Source organism: Larus michahellis, chromosome 8, assembly GCF_964199755.1.
Source record: "Larus michahellis chromosome 8, bLarMic1.1, whole genome shotgun sequence".
Classification (NCBI taxonomy): domain Eukaryota; kingdom Metazoa; phylum Chordata; class Aves; order Charadriiformes; family Laridae; genus Larus; species Larus michahellis.
The window spans coordinates 44,208,975-44,227,267 of NC_133903.1; the positions used below are offsets into that span (position 1 = coordinate 44,208,975).

Sequence of the window (18,293 nt, forward strand, 5' to 3'; positions counted from 1 at the left end):
CGATATTTTACTCCTGTTTTCATGAACCATTCTGCTCCCACTTGCCTCAATTGCACCTGCCGGCAAGATGTGTTTATAAATACTTTAAGTTAGAATATAACAGGCTAGTGTGAACATATGGATATCTGGGATTACTTCTGAGGAAACATATCTAGTTCTCCTACGTAAATATGAGTACAAATTGCTTTCTCCTAACAAAGGAAAAGGTTTTTTTATGACTCATTTGAAAACAAACCTATTTTTTTAACTCAGAACTAATTGCTTGGAGTTTTATGACTAGGGAATAAGTTTTATTCTGAGACTCAGCTTTTAGAAAAGGTATACAGAACCCACACAGACAGAACTGCATTCCTTCATGCTGATTTCCCACAACACACTCATCTTGTACTGAAGGTAGAGGGTCTTATTCACGTACAGAAACGCATGTGAGGAAGCACTGTGGGGTTCAGGGAAGTGAATTTGTCTATTTACTAACTGGAGCTCAGCAGAAGGGAGAATCTTTGCCTATGGGAACAGACAGGCTTCTGGTAATTCACAACCATCTGAATTTTAAATGAGACAAAGAGCATATGGCATCAACTCAGAATAAAATTGGTGGGTACATCCTCTCATTTTTTAGAATAGTATTTACTAGTAAGTAAGTCCTACTCTCTTTGGGTCTGAATCTCCTTCCTAAGCTGGAACAAGGAGTAAATTGAGAGTAACTGCATGCAAGTTGGTGGTGTTATTGACATAAAGCAGTATAAGGAGAAAGACGCTCTCTTCTCTCTGGGGATATTTTCTACATCTCCTCTTGTTAGTGAGAGTAGTGTAGTTGTTTGCTAGAAATTAGATGATTACACTCTCTCTCATTATTCCTCATTAGGCAAAAGATGAAAATGCTCTGTTTCTTAATTCCTGGTATGTTCTACTAGACACTCCTGAGAAAACTTAACTGACAGCTCATGAACAATTGTCATTAATTTAACAGTGCATTTTATTCTAATTGGTAAAGGTTACTAGCAAGCTAGTTTATGTCCATTGTATGGGTGCTCTCCCTTGTAATTACTGATTTGCTTTTTATACTTCCATCTCTGCTGGGTTACTAGACTGTTTGTGTATTTTTTTCTTGGTTTAGAAAAGCAAAATCATGGATCATGTTGTCAAAGAACGAATCCTGCCAACAAAATTTTTTCTGGTAACTGTTTTTGAACTGTATTCACACTGTCCAGAAGTCAGCTTCCAGCAAATTGCCCAGACTACATAATTAGGTCCCCATATAATTGATTGAGGAGGCAGGTGTCTTTAGGGAGAAATGATTCAGATTTTCACCTGTGTAGGGCGACAAGGTGATGGGAATCCCCAGCTGCAAACACTAATGCTACAAAGAAAGGTCTAAGCAGACCTCTGGTTCAGAATTGCTCAGCAGACACCTCCATCCACTCTCAATTCAGAACATGAGGTCCTCTCCTATGGGTTAAGGACTAGCAATGGATGCGCCCTCCTTTGGCTCATTTAGTTAGCAGAGAAGAACCCTTGTGCAGAAAAACAGGACACCTGAAGTCTAGGGTCTCTTATGCAGCAGAAAATTGACCACTGCTTGCCTTTCCCAGGAGAGTGCTCTAGCTTCCAGAGGAGAAGACAGACAGTAAGACCATTCCACAAGCTTCCTGCTCAGGCTTGGCTTTAAGAAAACAAAGTAAAACCCACAGGGCCAAAGAGAAGGAATGAGAGGAACCACTGCAATGCAGACTGCTGATGTGCTAGCCCTCCTGCTCCTCATACAGATGACTGGGTACATATATACAGTAGGGGACTGTACCTGAGGCTTATCAGCCTGGAACAGTGAGGTGGAGATTTGGGAGAACGGAGACAGAAGTTAAGGAGGCAACGAAATGAAAAAGACACATAGATGATGATGATGCAGAAAAAATACCTGTATCAGAACAAAAACCCACTGCAAAGAACAGATACTTTCCCCTTAAGAAGATTCAGCGGAAGGTTGCATTCATTTTACTAGTTTTTCTGGAGCCCACAGTCTCGGCCAGTGACAGAGCAGGTTTTCTTTGAGACCCTCTTTGCAGCGCATGAGCTTGGCAGTCAGAGTGCCATAGGTCAGCTGGCCACAGACACCTGTGTCAAACTTCGAGGGGACTGCAGGCATCATTTCTGCTTGGAGGTTTAAGTCTCAGACTTGGAGGAATAGGACCGCTGTCCTTAGCCTGTGAGGCTGTGAGAAGACAAGTCAGTTTTTCCCAGCATCCTGTATTGTTCCATCTACATAGCTCATTCTACTTTAGCACAATTAATTCCCACAATAATTTTCATAAGGGATATTATTTGGGAGTTAAAAAGTTAACTCAAATCCCAGCCAAGATGAACTAATTATTCCTTGTAGGTGTAGTGCATTTATGAATATTCTTAAGGATATTTTAAACAAAGAATCAGATACAATTTACTGCCTCTGTTTATTATATAAATTATGATTTTACTTCTTCAAATGTAGTCTTGTCACCCAGGCCGTAGAATGCAAAAATATTTTTAAGATAATTTCTACAAAAATAGTCTTTCTTTTTTATCAGGGAATTAAATTATATTCATTAATGAATATTCATTAATTTTAATACCTATTCCACATTTCATTCTGCTGGTAACAAAATTTACAATTAATGTATTTAAGCAAATTTCATCTGTACTTACTCTATTGAAACTAACAGGGTTAATGTTGGTGAAGGAATTACTGAAATCAGGAGGAAAGTTATGCATGAATGACTGAAAGTGGGAAAAAACCCTAAACCAACCCAGTCATTGAATTAACTGGAAAATACTGAAGTGAGAAATTGCTTCTCCTGGGAAGGGTAAAAACTTATTGCCATGTGAGAGACTGCACAGAAAGTCAAACTGCAGTTTCTTCTTCACAAGTCATTTGAGTTCAATACACCAGTCAGAGGCATTTCATTGCAGTGTTACGGGAGAGGAAGATATTTAGCATGCTTGAGCACGCTGGTACTGTAGGTGACTTGCTGAATTTCAAGCTGGCAGGTTAATGGTAAATAAACCATTTTCTCCTTGGCATTTTCGAATGTGTGCTTGGAATCTAAACACCTTTCTACTATTTGCACTCAGCAGAGATCATAGATACCTTAGAAATTTGTGGTTTAGGACGGCTTTATGCCTAGGCTCAAACTCAAAGGCGAAATACATCAGTATTAAATCTGCACTACTGCACCGAAGGATTTCAAAAATATCAAAATCCAGAAATTATACTTGAAACAAATACATAAATGGGAAGTTCTAATTGCTTTTAAGACATTAAAAATTAATGTTTTCATTTTTTTCTCCACAGCCATGACTACTTAAAGTTTGTCTTAAAGTGAGAGCTGAGATTCTCATAGTCATGTGACTTCAGGGCTCTATTAAAAGTACCCATATCAAAAGTGTTGGCAGTATTGACTCAGCTTTCTGGAATTAAGAAACAGGAGAATCAGGATTTGGCAACAATCCAAGACTTCCAATAAGGGAAGTTATATGTCCTGTATTCAGTCTTCAAAGAGAAAAATAAAGGCCTTATTTCAACTCAGATAAGAAGTTCAGAGAAACCTGAGAGAACCTCAGAGAAAACTGCAGTGCTGATGGCTATGAGGGTGCAATGAGTAGCTAACCATTAGGAAATGAAGCTGGTGTAAGACAGTGACCAGAATGGCAGAGTTGCTGCTGGTTGGCAAGCACTGCTGAAAATCTGAAAACATCACTGATGCCACCTTAAACATTTCTTTCCCGCTCTAACTATATGGATGATAGGAACAGTGACATTAGCAAAACTCAATAAAAGAGAGGGGAAAAAAGCTTTAATTCAAATGTAAAATTCCTCAGATGTGTGAAGTGCTCTTTAATCCACTTATGCCCGATTGACATTATTGCTTTGAAGCAGTGTTTGTTTCTCTGGTTTCTAGATCTGAGCAGGAAGAGAAATACTGTGAGTACTGCAAATGACACACTGCATTATCTTAGGCACTTTAGTCACTGAGATGCAATGTGTTTTAATACAATTCTGCCTAGCAACACGTTGAGAACTTACTGTCCACAAGAGAGTCTGGCAACATAGTAAGGAAGAAATCGTCATCTTTTAGCTATACCTATGTTTGGGAATGTTAGCATAAGTTGGTTTGCTTTGACTCGTTTACTAAAAATAACATTTTTTCCCAGAGAAAAGTTCAGCTTCTGGATTAGTCAAAGGGATAAAAATGTCCTGGTAGTACCAAGAGCAATTACAAGTGAAGTTCAACAAGAATTCATTATCATTGTGTATTTCTATACTAGAACATTATGCGGGACAGGTATTGTAACTAGAGTTCAGACATATATGTATTCATTTGATTTTTTCACAAAATTAAGAGATTATGAAAGCTCAAACGGTGTCACGTCTCAGTTACAGCTATGTGAGCCATAAAACTGGGGAACCACTTTAGCATAAATAAATTGTAACGTTAAAGATGTCTGCAAACACAGCACAGTCAGATTTTCACATGTGCTTGCAAGAGAAACCCAGCACCTGAGCTGACCTTTTCCTTTTCTGCTACTAATATGGTGAACCGTTTCCAACATAAATTAGTTTATCATTGCAGTAACTCAGCACAGTTCTTACTGGTGAAAACCATATAATAATATATATAAAAAGGTTCAGTAAACAGCGTTCAGGGAACTATAGTATTAGTGTCTAGGAGCAAGATGGATTTTATGCCCTTTGTGCCTTGCCTTTCAGTTGTTCATCATCTGCTGTCCACAACACGCACTGGTGGAGAAAGGGGAGATGATGTGCCTTAGACCAAAAAGTGTACAGGCTCTCTCCTGGTCCATCTTTCACTTATCACCGTGGCCAGCTCCCATCTAGCCCAAGCTTTGAGTTCCTGGCCCTTTAGGTAACATCGGGTCCAGATACTTTCTTGACCCCGCTGCATCACATCCTCACAAAGAGGAACAACATATGGATAACAAAACAATATAGACTTCTTACAATTAATAAAGACCAGACATACTTTCTTGAACTATAATGACAGGGTTTTGCAAGCCGTTTGTTTATAGACCTCCTATTTTCCTCACATTTGTTCAGTCTCTGTTCCAGCCTTACCTACTCTCTCAGTTATCTTGTATTACTCATCTTTATTTCCATGCAGTTTAATAACTTGTCCTTCACATTTCCCCCCCACATTTTATTTTTGGTATTATTACATATATTCTTGAAGTTTGTTTCTGTCTGTGTAAACAAGGGCAAAGAAGAAAGGCTATACAGTGGAAAATGCTACTTTAAAAATGAATGCTTCTTTGTTTATTTCAAGATTCCGTGGGATTATAGATGAATACCCATCCCAACACACTCAATGACGAAGGATAAATGAGCAGCCACCCTTGTCCCTGCTGCTCATTCCTCCCACTGGCATCCACTCTATATACACCTATACGGCTGAAAGCACTGAGAAAGACAGCATATTCTATTTACCCTTATGCAAACTTACCATCATTATTGTAATTTAAATCATAAAACACGGAAGTGTTCTAGCTGCTTGATGGAACAAATAATGATGTAAAGTAACTGTTCAAAAGCACACAATTGCATTTTAGAACATGAATGAGGGAAAGCAGTTAAATAAATAGTAACTCTTACTTCATGTATCTTTTGGCAGTTTCCCTAAATGCAACCTTTAGAATGGCTTGTGTCATACAACCACTGCTGCTGCTTTCAGGTACATAACGACATAATGGTCTGTAAGAATACGTATTCATCCATGACAAAATTAATGATAACAATTAGTTCTTATTCAGAACATTTTATCAGCAGATCTCAATGTTCTACACAGGATGTCTTTGTCAGAATAAGGCATATGTATTACAGAATAATGTGATTTGACTATTTGCATTTTGTGAGATTTCACCATTTTCTTCAGAAGGTTGCTCCATTGCTTAGTAGATCTTCTAATTATAAAGTGTCTTACTATTTAATCAAAACTTTCTTCACTGAAACTTTAACTAATTATTTCTCATCTTCTCACTTTGGGCTAACGAGAACAATTCTGTTCTGTTCTACACGCTGCTAACAAGAAAGCTATAACATTTCTAAGCTGTGGAAAACACCTGTGTAGCATCTTTAATTGCAGACCTACACAAATTATCACAACAGTTAATTACTAAATTCTCCACAACTCAATTGCACTTCCCATTGAGGGATCTCTGAGTGCCTAAAAATGTTAGCCCATTTTATGTAAATAATCTGACATGCCATGGATTACTGTCAGCCACAACCTGTGAAGGAAGATGGGTACCACATCTGCTGATAGTCCCCTTTCCTTACCACAAGACCTTCCTACTTACGTGTGTAGCATTATGCCTTACTAAACAGAGAATTTTAAAGAAACACGAAGTATATTATATTTCTTTAAAATATAATGCCAAGATAAAACACTGAACGTATCCCATTGGATTAAATAGATGTTGCACGTTGGAACATGTACATCCTTTGTACATTTATTTCCATGGCATTTATTTCCATTTACGTCCACTACTAATGGGCCCTATGATGGGTGCTCAAGTGTTGTTTAACTGGTTTTCCATGGTAGAAGGAGAATCTGATCCTCGGATAACTCTAAGTACTTAATTTAACTCCTGTCAGTCTCCCAGTTTCACATGCCCCATTCTTTCATGAAAGACAACATCAGCGCAAAATTATAGCACAAAGAAATGCACTTAAGTCACACTATCACACAATATTCTGGACATAAAAAATGAGGCAAGGAAATGACCATTAAGCCTAAATTTCTGCTGTTTCATTTATAAAATAGTCAATCTTCTCTTTTGTTAATTATACGGAGATATAGCTGGCAGTCACTGGCTATTTTCTGTAATAACTATTTTGCCTGCTTCCTTTAATTTCCTCAGTTCAGTCTTCTAAATTTTGCCCAGAATAATACCTTATAAAAGCACACTAATCAAATGCTTCATTAGCTGCTTTCTTTTGTTACTTCTGTCTTGGCAATGCCACTTAGAATTCAAAGTACAGAAATGGTAGTACACCAGCAATTGCGAAGGACTTTGAAATGCTCTCCATGAAGGGTGCTCTAAAAATTCAGCATTGAAACTGCAACATTTACTTGTGACCATAACTGTTACGTTAACAGCGCTTGATCAGCAAATGACATAAACTGTTTGTTTTTCCACAGAATTTAAGTATTTTTAAATTCGTTTAAAATACACACATGAAAACAACATGTGAATAGAACTCAGGAATACAGTTTTAGCTGGCTAAACCTTACAGTTGTAGTTTAGAATAACAAAATGATCTACATTTCTAAAAAAAGAGCATAATTTCTGGTTTACAAAAACTTGCAAAACTTGGGCAGTTTTAACCCTTATTTTATTCCAGTCTTTTCAATGCTCCGTAATAAACTTGAGAGTAAAAGCATTGTGAAGATATGTATTGATTTAAGCTTGTTTCTCTTAATGTAGATTAGACTGAACAAATAGATATGAAAATATAATGTCTTCCCCCTTTCTAAATCACTAAGAAACAAAAAATATTAATTGTTGGATTTGAGGCTTTGATTATGGGTTATATTATCACATTGTCTTTTTACAAAATAGTCTGTCTTCAGACAGAACGTAATATAACGTAAACCAAAAGAATAACCCTTTGTCAACCTCTAATTATGTATTTGCAAAGATTTAAAGAACAATGCTCAATTAGAAACAACATGTAGTGTTTCTTGGAATCTTACTGATGATTTCAAGAAGCTTAACTATTGTAGAGATATGCAAGTTATTTTAAGAATAAAAACAATCTCTTACTTGGTCCTCAAAGGAGATTGCCTGGGCAACATCTCTGGGAAATCCGTCAATCACTATACCCTCTTCATCAGGGATCTGCATTAATCTCTGCTTTATCTCAGTTATGGTTGTTTCCTTTCAAAGAGAAAAGAAGTTATTTAGTTAATATTGTAAAGGAGGTTTTCTTGATGGTGCGTATTAATACAGCGTGTACGAATCCTTCGAAAGTAAACATTAACACAGGATATGCTGTACCTGAGGGGCCAGTTCTCCAGTAGTAATTATTTTGGCAATTAGACTCCATTTTCTATTGCTGCTTGTGCTGTGGATCTTCTTCCTTAACAATTCACCAACTGAGATGTAGTTAAATCCATAACGTTCTGCTATTTTCAGACTCTGTGTTCCTTTACCACTTCCTGGGCCACCTATTGGTAATTATAAGCAAAACATTAATCTTTCATCCGAAGTACCCAATCGCATGTGAAATTTTTGCTATTGGCGTTAATTTTCCAACCATTATTAGAGCAAATCTTCCAGTTGGATGACTTGTTACCAGCCATTTAGAAATAGGTCTCATCTACCTGATCATAAAGGTAACAGGTTTTAAAATGAAGTAAAAAAAAATAATACATATCTACCTGCAAAATAAAAATAAACATGTTCTTTTAGGCTTGACCTCATTCTAAAGCTTTTCCTGGAAAGGAATTTTTCTTGATTTGTAGTAGAGGAAGAAACAAATGAACTGGTGCCTTCCTGAACTCTGTGAATCCAAAGATAGAGCCAGATAGTCTGAAGCGTATTCATGTCAGAAAGAATCATATTTGGTTAAATAAGCCAATGAAATCAGTGGACTAGTCATGAAATGGAACTAATAAAATCTGCTTCTAAATATGCTTGCATGAGTTTCTGAGGTTTTCTAATTTTAAAATACAGAAAAATATTAAATAATCAGCTGAGATGTTTCCATAGTGATCTGGTACAAGGACTTTTATTGAACCTCGCATACTTCTGGTATTGATGCTTGAAGCATCTGATAGAGAAGCAATTTTTTAGGTTCAGTTTGCTGTACAACTTGAAGAGTAAAGAGACCCTTCAATATAGCACCGGCAGAATAGGTATCAAAATCAAAGAAAACAGCTACATAGCAGGGCATGCTGAAAGGAAGGTCAGCTGGACAGTGGAAGCAAGAATGCATGGAAAAAAAATCACACTGTCTGAACTAAAAGGATGTGACGAGCAGAGAAACCGGAATCCAATATGTAAAAATAGGGAATTTTTCTGATAAAAATAAATGTTTATATCTAGAAATGTATATGTTACTGAATAGCATAACGAAGCAAAACCAAAACAAATGTTTTTATATTAATTCACAACACTATATTTTGAGGAATTGTGTGTAAGAACATTGAATTTTATTTCAACAGACAAAGAATGAGATTTATAAAAAATATAATACACGTTTTCTATGAATTTTAAAAAATACAGCAATGCAATGAAAGTAAATATGAATACAATGAGCTTCTTGTTAGTAATCACATAACTCTTTCTTATATTATCTGTATTATTCCCATAAATAGCTTTTAGGCATTTGTATAAACAATACAGTTGACTGTAAGATAAGCTTTACAGTATTTCTTCATAGACAGTTATGACACTCTCACCCGGCCCTTGCAACTCAGATTGGGACCCATTTGAAGAGAACGCACGTGGAAACTTGCATATTGTCAAGGTGTTCCTATACCCTGCCCACGGTTTAATTATACCCTTGGGAAGAAAAAGTTCCAATTAGTTTAAATAATGCTTAAATCAAGTCAGGTTAAGATAAATGCAAATATGTGCATTTATCTGTAACATCCAACTAGTCAATACAGCTACAAATGTTCATAAAACACATAAGCAAAGAAATGAAAGAAAAGCTGTATCTTATGTCTGTATAAGGTTACAACTGAAAAATATTTTTCCCTCATTCAGTTCACTTGCTGTTTCTCTCCTGAAAAGGCACGTGCTTTCTCTCCTCTTTCAGCAGATTATGTTAGGTTTTACAGCTATTCTTCCATTTCAGTTCTTCTAGGTGATCTAGATGGGCTTAGTATATTCAGCTTGAACTCTTTCTTTCATAGACAGTTTAGCTGACCTCTTGGTTAGAATAAAGGATGTTTCCCTTTTGTAGATACACAAGCATCTGATATACCAGGAATCATCTCCTCCACTAAAGCGGCTACAAAGCAATTCTGCTTTGGCTGTCCCCTGCTCCCTTTGACGGCCCAGGCAGCCTTCCCCACGACAAATGCACTTCACCAAACCTCACATTGTGTTTCACTCCTGTATGAAAAACATACCTGATACAGATGTTCAAACAAGATAATTTCACGTAGTTTACAGTTTATTACAGCCTCTTGGTAATGTGGAATGATAGTAAATTTGGAGTAACTGATTCCCAGTGTCCTTCTTCTTACGGAGCTAAAAACAACAGCACAAAGAAGTGCAGCTAATTGTTCGATGATCGCTGCCGGTTTGTATGGAGCAGATTTTGCCAGGTGAATGAATACCGTATTACTTGTTACTGGAATGTCTACTTACTCTGTGTAAAAATTCCATAAGCAACCCTCTCTCTAGATATCAAGCTACACATTGCAATCTAATGAGCATAACAGACAAATAACATATCTTACATATGTGCATTTATATATGCGTGTAACATTTATTAATATGAATTTATGCGGCTTTATTTACTGCCAACAATCCTAACTACTGGAAAAAAGGGGCGGTAGGTTGTGACTGTGCTTTGGAGGAAACGGTTTATGAAACATACTGGAGCCAATGTTGCGCTTAATTCCTGCAGATACAACACTTCCTTGGAAGGAAATTCATTTTATTTTCCTGGAGACTCAAGAGAAGTTTGAAACATAGTATGTTGCATCCCAGAAACAATAAAAATGCAAAAATATATAGGTGATGTGTAGAAAATTAGAAACAGAAAATTTGACAAGGAAAATACTGCCAATATTCCAGCAGAGATACAAAACATGCCAGAAAACCAGAACGTTGAAAAAAAGATCAGTCTCTGTAAAACCAAAAAATAGCTGAAAAAAAACTTTTGGGAACGAAGTAGATAGATTTTACACTCCTGTTAGGGAGAACTTTGCTTTGCCCTTAAAGAGAAATAGGAAAAAAAAGTATAGTTTGGCACTTCTGTTCTTTCAATTTAGAGTTGCAAGCAGAAAAAAACTAATAAGTATTTGCTTTAATGTTCATTAACTTCTCATACATTTTGTTTTTCTCAATCCAAAAATAGACCTTTATAGCAAACTGGGATTATCCACCTACAATCTAAGGGGAAACATTCAGGTAATAACACAAAGAAAGTGATAGGACAAAATTACATCCCACAGCAAATCATTATAATTTATTGAACTATGTATCCATTCCTGACTCTTTAATAAATCATACTGACAAACTGTTCACAAGAAAGGAAAATCCAATCATTTTTGTTTTTCATTCTTTTCACTTATTCTGAGATTATATATTATTCAAGAAAAGCGTGATTATTTTACACATTTCTTAGAAGACGTCTAGACTAGGGAACAGTTACTGCATCTAAAATTATGTTTGCTCACTGGTTTCAAGTGAAGATTTGTATGCCCAAAAACTTTTACGACAGCTATTGTTTTAATCTAGTTTTGTCAATTTCAATTAAGCTTATATTGTTGTAAATTCAAAATAAATTCATGTAATAACAAAGATTTCTGAAAAGACATGATTTTAAAACCTAGCTGTGGACCGGGTTTAACAAATCAACAGGCCAGCCAACTGCTGACAGCCCTACCTTTGATGAATCCTTTAAACTTTGATTATAAAAGGAAAACATATTCTTTTCATTTTAACTAATATTTTAAATTAAGTGCAGTATGAAAACACACTGAACTGTGGGACTAATTACACCAGATAATTCATTTTTTAAGATCTTGGTATTCAGGCTGTATCAATAGTAAAAATGTGTTTGTCAAAATACGTTAGGAAGCACATTTTTAAACACAATCTAGTTTCCTAGCATTATAACGCCTTAGAAACTTAATTTTCCAGTGATTCAGATGTGTGCCATCCTGGCTGGTTCCATCTGATTTTTCTAAAATCCAGTCACATACTCACTTTCCAGCTTTGTGGCTTTACATTTCTCTAGAAGACTTTTCTGCAAAGGCAGAAAAAGAACAAAACCCCCACCTTCATGAGTGAGTTCTCTTTTGCCTTGGAGCTACCCAGTTCATTATAAGGATGATAGATTTCATAAGGCAAAGAAGTTGTACAAACCTTTATGGAAGAATTAAAAAGATCTTGGGCTAATGCATTATTAAAGAAAAATTCACCTAATATGTGAAGCAGAAGACAGGTCTTTAACTTCTATTCATTTCGGTCCCCAATGATGAATGGGCCCAGTACCATCTGAGCTAGGCAGTAAGGTTAGTTATGGCTAGTTAGCCATAAATAGCTTGCTTAACTGAAGCTTTCGCTGGCATTTTATGCAAACTGAAAAATATGCAACACGTTTTTTGTGCACAATATTTGTCTCTTGAAATTAATACTACACTTTTTTTTTTTAATTTTCTGTCTTTCATTCACTATATTAGTTGTTCTTTTATTCTTCCCAGTGTGTGTTTTTATGTGCTTTCTCAATAGAAAGTTGAATTTGGGAGAAATTTTCTTGATACTGTACAAAATTGGACAATAGCTGCTAAGCTACATAGAGCACCGTGTTTCTATCAGATCACGCTATAATAGACAGAGAAACTCAGCTGGAAAATAAACCTGAAATAGCCTTTGCGGAATGTTTACAATGTTCCCTATATAAAGGGGGGAAAAGAAAAGCTCTGTAAAATCCATGGTCTGATCACTGTATGCTGGTGCTCAAGGTTTTCACTTCAAATACCCCTGCACTCAGTTCCAGAGGTGAAAGCCAATCTCTTTTTATTTCACCTAGTTCAAACCTTCATTCATCACTCTACCGCAATAGAGTTACATGGATTTCAACCCATTAAGAGCCTTCTATGGTCACTGAAAAGGAGCCAGTTTTTCTCTTTTATGAAAAGGAAGGCTAGCTAATTAATTAAGATGAAAGAACGGCATGTGTTATTTCTCCATCTAATGCAAGCTTTATAATTCAACGATGCGTGGAGAGATTTGTATGTTGAGACTTGTAATTCCAAAACAAAAGATTAAGAATATTCAAATGCCTAAGCAATTATTTGGCATACCACAAATATAGAAAAATGCCTGCTTTTCTGTTTTCAATATATTCCAACATGACATTTCTGAGAACTGCTGGATGCAGAGCCTAGAGGACATGCTGTTCTTAGAGATCCCACTCTACAATACCGAGAAGACATTTCTATTCTCTTTTACTATACTACGTACTATTCTCTGTTACGGAAGCAATATCTCTAATATAAATACAGCTTTATAGACTAAAAATGTGATTCTCCATCACCTGGCACCTGTGCTGTAACTATGTGAACAATCCCGAGAATCAGCGAATTAAGCCTGGCAGTAAAATTTTGAAAGAAAACTATCCCACGTGACAAGGAAACTAATTCAAAGAACTTAAATTCAGAAACAGAATAAAACACTTAAACTGCAGCTATTTCCTAATAAACAGTATGCTTGTCTGGGGCTGGAAAGTACAAGTTGCTTAGAAAGGACACTTAACAGCACACAAGAGAGAACCTGAGGAGAGAGCACGATTAACTGCTCGCTCGCTCTCCCTGAAGATGGCACAGGATTCATTTGCCAAATACAGACAGGGATTAATTTATCAATGCAATGGACTAGAGATCGTGTACGCTCACTCCAGCTGGACAATCCGACCAGTTTTCAAGGTTCTAAATATAGAGGACAACAGTTCCCTATCACCTTTTTGAGCTCACTTATCCAATTTTTTTAAATATCCTTTTTTGTCAGCAGCTTTGAGTACATCTACAATAGTGTTTTAATTCAGATCCAGAGCACGCTTTGGAAGAGCACTTTGGTTCACGTGGTGGGGCTCTTGAAATGCACGAGCCAGGTTTGTTTTAAACTAAATCAGATGTGCTCCATAAGCAAACCATGAGCCCTCCAGCTGCTAACGGGCATCCAGTCTACAGAACATGACCACAAGTGCTCACCGTAACCCCTAAAATGCTTACAGTTGGGATGCTTTATCCTCAGCACGAACAATTTCCCCTTCTGATACACTCTACTTGGGCTGCACTATTTGCTATGGCAGATGGAAAAACTGTATTTAAATACATATCGGCATTCAATGCATTTGCAGTACAAATAAAAAGGCAAAGTAACAAAGATAAAATCTGGTCAAAATGACTCTGCCCTCATACCTATGACAAGGATAACTTTTGGTCGAGGTCTTGCAGGATCAAATACATCGTACTCCTCAATTAGCTCAGCAGTTTCAGAGAGGTCGGTGTCACTTTCTATCGAAAACTGTTGGATTGGCGGGAGTCGGTCATACCGTCGATATGGGAAGTTAGAATTATCAGGCATCACTGTAAAATAGTAAGATAAACTGGGAATTGTGGAAATACACAGAAAACTCAAAATCTATTGTGTACACAGATTTAAATACTTACAATAAATAGAGTATAAATATCTCCTAATTATACAATGTGCTTGCTGTTACTATACGATATATTCCTTGCCCCTATTTAGCTGATTTATTAAATTGGAACCACCAGGAGTCAGTCTGCTTTGGTGTTTTTTACAAGCACGTCCACTTTTCTGTGAAAATTTGCCCATAGCACCCAGACTTCAGCAGTGGCCTCTGAGAAGAAAAGCACTGTATTGTGCAGATAACCTCTACTATTAAGAGGAACTCTTTTGGTGATACATGTACACAGCAACAGAGATAGTATTCTTGCTAATTAGTTTAATGAAATGCTGGATGGCAAGGAAGAATAACTATGGCAACTGAAAGATGACCTAATTACTCTTGGTTAACATTACAAATAAAATAATTACAGGTATTGGTATGACATTTGCTTAGATTTTATGAGACATGCTTTTTTCTGAGTGTTTATCATTTACATTGTATTTAGTAAATTAGCATATAGCTCCTATATAAACTAGAAAAACAACCTAGTGTAACTGCATTGAAGTTAGTATCTATGTCATCCAAAAGGACCAACTGAAAATATAAAGCAAGTGCACTGAGTCAATTTTGTCCCTATCTCTGCAAATGTTTTAGGTAAGATATTAGAAATCTCTCCACTAACGTGTTAAACATTTACACCGCAAACAACCATCATGAGGCTGCAAAATGATACAATTTCCTCTCCTGCATGGTATCTGTTATGGGAGGAGAAAAACAAATGCCAAAATGCAAGGAAATAGAATCCTTGAGTCCTTCGCCTAAGGAAAATCAGAAAGATGCATGATCTGCTATAGAAGTAAGTATAAAAGAATTCAGTACTGGATGTAAAACCACCCACAGCACAAAAAATACAACCATTTTTATAGTTAATACATTACCATTCCTGAAAAAAGACCTCCTGGATTGCCCTCCATTGAGTGGAGGTAGGGTCTTCTTTTCTGGGCTGACAAAAGTGTCCCATTTCACTTTTTCTGACCCTCCAAGCTCTTTCACTTTCTGCAAGCAGCTTTCCAAATATTCAATTGGGTCATCGGGTTTGTAACACATTAATCCATTCAACAGACTCTGCAACGTAAGATCAGAAATACACACTATAATGACAGACGCCAGGAAAAAGCAAGCACTTTTACTTTGAATTATACTTTACACAGAGAAACCCCATATTCCTGGTGTATTCACACTGCATTTCAAGCCATTGTATGAGAGTGAGGCCTGCAAAAATCCTAAGATTTTGCTTTGACGGTGTCACAAAAATGGTTCAGAACAGGAAGCTCGTGGCTATGTCTTTATATTTGTCTGCTTGCACCGTCATAAAAACTGAAAATAGTAAAAAAGCTCCCTACATTTTTCTTAGAACTACAACTGGCAAATATACGCAGAGCAGTGCACAAGCTAGACAGCCCCAAAAGTTACATATTGAGTGTAGCCTATTAGATCACTGAAACGTGTCTTTTCCTTAAAGACCAGTGCACCCGCAAGTATCTTCTCTTAAGTCAACACTTCCACAAATAATGAAAAAAAAAGATTTTTATAGCCAAGTACCATCTTGATCAGTATTGGAAAAAAAAAACCCAAACACAAAGTTCACAGATGCTTCCAGATTTAGTTGACCAGAAATTCCCAGCCATTAGAAAACCCCTGTCTCCGGGATTAATTCTGCACCCATCACACCGATGGGCATTATGGGGAGCCAGGCCCTCCTCTGACGCATGGGAATTGATTTTCCTTGACGAAATGATACATAAGTCATCATCTCACCTCTCCACAACACAACTGCATCCAGCCTTCTCTTAACAATAAATGTCTTTCTGTTCCTTTGTGCTTTTCCTAATTGTTGTGCAAATAAACTTGAGGGTCACAGTTGATATTAGTAATAAACATAAATAGCACCAATTCAGGATTTGCTCAGTTGTTAACTACAGTTTATACAATAATTGTTATTTACAAGCATTTGTATTTCTAAAATAGGATATAATTTATATGCATCTGTGCCCTTATTATACTACATAACCGATCACAGCAACTAGCCATATATTTTTGCAGAAGATATGCACCATTTTTTTAAAATTGCTAGCTCAAGCGTTGAGCCTCTACGGAAAAACAGTTTTGTTTGCATCTCTTGTTAAAACATCCACATTCCAAACGCGTTAGTAAAACATTAGCATGGTCTATGTCCTGTAATTTTCAAATACATAGAAAAATGTCTAGCTTCAGAACAGACCAGGGAAAATATATACGTGTCTGTGCGTGTCTGTGTTTTGTATAGGTGGCAGGATGTCTAATTCGGAAAAAAAAAATAAAATTGCACATTTCACAGAGAAGTAATTACCGACCATTAGCAGCAGGTAACTTGGAGGAAGCTAAATAAAACCTCGCTAGACAGTTGTGGGGTTTTTTTCTCCCAGATCAATGAAAATCTGGAGAAAACCTGAAAGATCCCCCTCGCCTGAATTCCTCGGCAGCGCGGCCCCGGGGGTCCTTTGCCCTGCGGACACCCAAGTTCGCTCCCCCCCGGGCGGCAGAAGGGGGGCAGCCGCGGCCGCCCGCAGCGCGGCGGCGGAGGGGCGCGGCCGCCCGCCTGCCTGCGCGCCCGCGGAGCTTGCCGGCAGGTGGGCACCGGCAGCCGCTCCCCCGCCGGCCGGGCGGCCGCCAGCTCCCACCCCGGCCCGCCGGGCGCTGCTGGCCGGCCCCGGGAGCCGCGGTGGCACGGCAGCGCCCCCCGGCAGGGAGTGGGGGGCCAGCCCTCTGCAGCGCGGCTCCCCGCGTAAGGTACGCGCGCCGCAGCCTCCCTCGGGCTGCTCCGTCCTTCCAGCCACCTTCAGCCCGCCGCGGGGTCCCAGCGCGGAGCATCCCCCCGACGGGGCGGAAAACGCGCGTGTGTGTGTGTGTGTCGTTCTCCCCCCGCGCCTCGCCTACCTCGAAAAGCTGCGGGATCTCCCTGCGGGCCAGATACTCCTTCGCCTCGCCGGCGCTCATACCGCCAGCCGGGGACGGGGGCGCGGGTGGGCAGCGCCGAGCCCCGGCGCGGCGGTGCAATGCGGGAGCCTCGGCGAGGCTTCCGCGGGCGGGCGAGCCGGGGCGAGGGGGGGGGAGGAGGGAGGCAGGCTGCCCGCCTCCCCGTCCCCGCTGCACGGAGGGAGCCGAGAGCACGTTTTCCCCCCGGCGGGGAGGGAGAGCTTGCGCAGGCTGCCGCGGAAAGTTTGAGGGGGTGCCTGCGGGGAGGCACCCGAGGGGAGGCGGTGCGGGGCGGGGGCCGTGCCTGGCTGCGAGCCGCGGGCAGGGAGCCCCGGGAGAGGTCGGACGCCGGCTCCCCGGGAGGCACCGTCTCCTTTTGCCGTCCTCAGGCGGGCCCCGCACGCTGGGAGGGCTGTGGCAGCGAGTGCGGGGGGGGCTGTACGCGGGGGTAGCGCAGAGCTGGTGGGAGCTGCCCAGTACATCGCAGGCTCTGCCCTTGGCATCGCTTTTTGGCGTTTCATATGCTTTGGGCTGGTAAAGGCAATGAACTGTGATCGCTCATGAGCAACTGTGATAGTCAGGTCACAGAAGGAGACCTGAAGATGTCTCTGGTCCGACCTCCTGCTCAGAGCAAGGGCAGCTCTTGAGGTCAGACCAGGTTGCTCAGGGCTTTATCGAGTCTCATCTTGCAAAACCTCCAAGGATGGAAACTGCGTAGCCTCCTCTCTGGGCAACCTGTGCTTGGCTGGTCTTGTGGTGAAAAAGGGTTTTCTTCTATTCAGCACCTCCTTTGTCTCAGTTTCTTTCTTGCCCACCGTTGCACCATTGTGAAGAGCCTGGCTCCATCTTCGCGATAACCTCCTCACAAGCATTGGAGAGCTGCTATTATATCCCCTCTAAGCCTGCC

General features: G+C 39.2%; 1 protein-coding gene across 1 annotated transcript in view; it reads right to left on the reverse strand.

The window, feature by feature from the left end:
• Positions 1-17,794, reverse strand: part of AK5 (adenylate kinase 5) — a 97,519-nt gene extending 79,725 nt beyond the window's left edge. The window contains exons 1-5 of the mRNA XM_074596651.1: positions 17,348-17,794; positions 15,310-15,496; positions 14,160-14,327; positions 8,050-8,219; positions 7,816-7,929 (exon numbers count right to left, since the gene is read on the reverse strand). Of these exons, the coding sequence (XP_074452752.1) occupies positions 7,816-7,929; positions 8,050-8,219; positions 14,160-14,327; positions 15,310-15,496; positions 17,348-17,407 (699 nt within the window). The 5' untranslated portion in view covers positions 17,408-17,794. The remainder of the gene's footprint in view (positions 1-7,815; positions 7,930-8,049; positions 8,220-14,159; positions 14,328-15,309; positions 15,497-17,347) is intronic.
• Between the last annotated feature and the right edge of the window lie 499 nt (positions 17,795-18,293).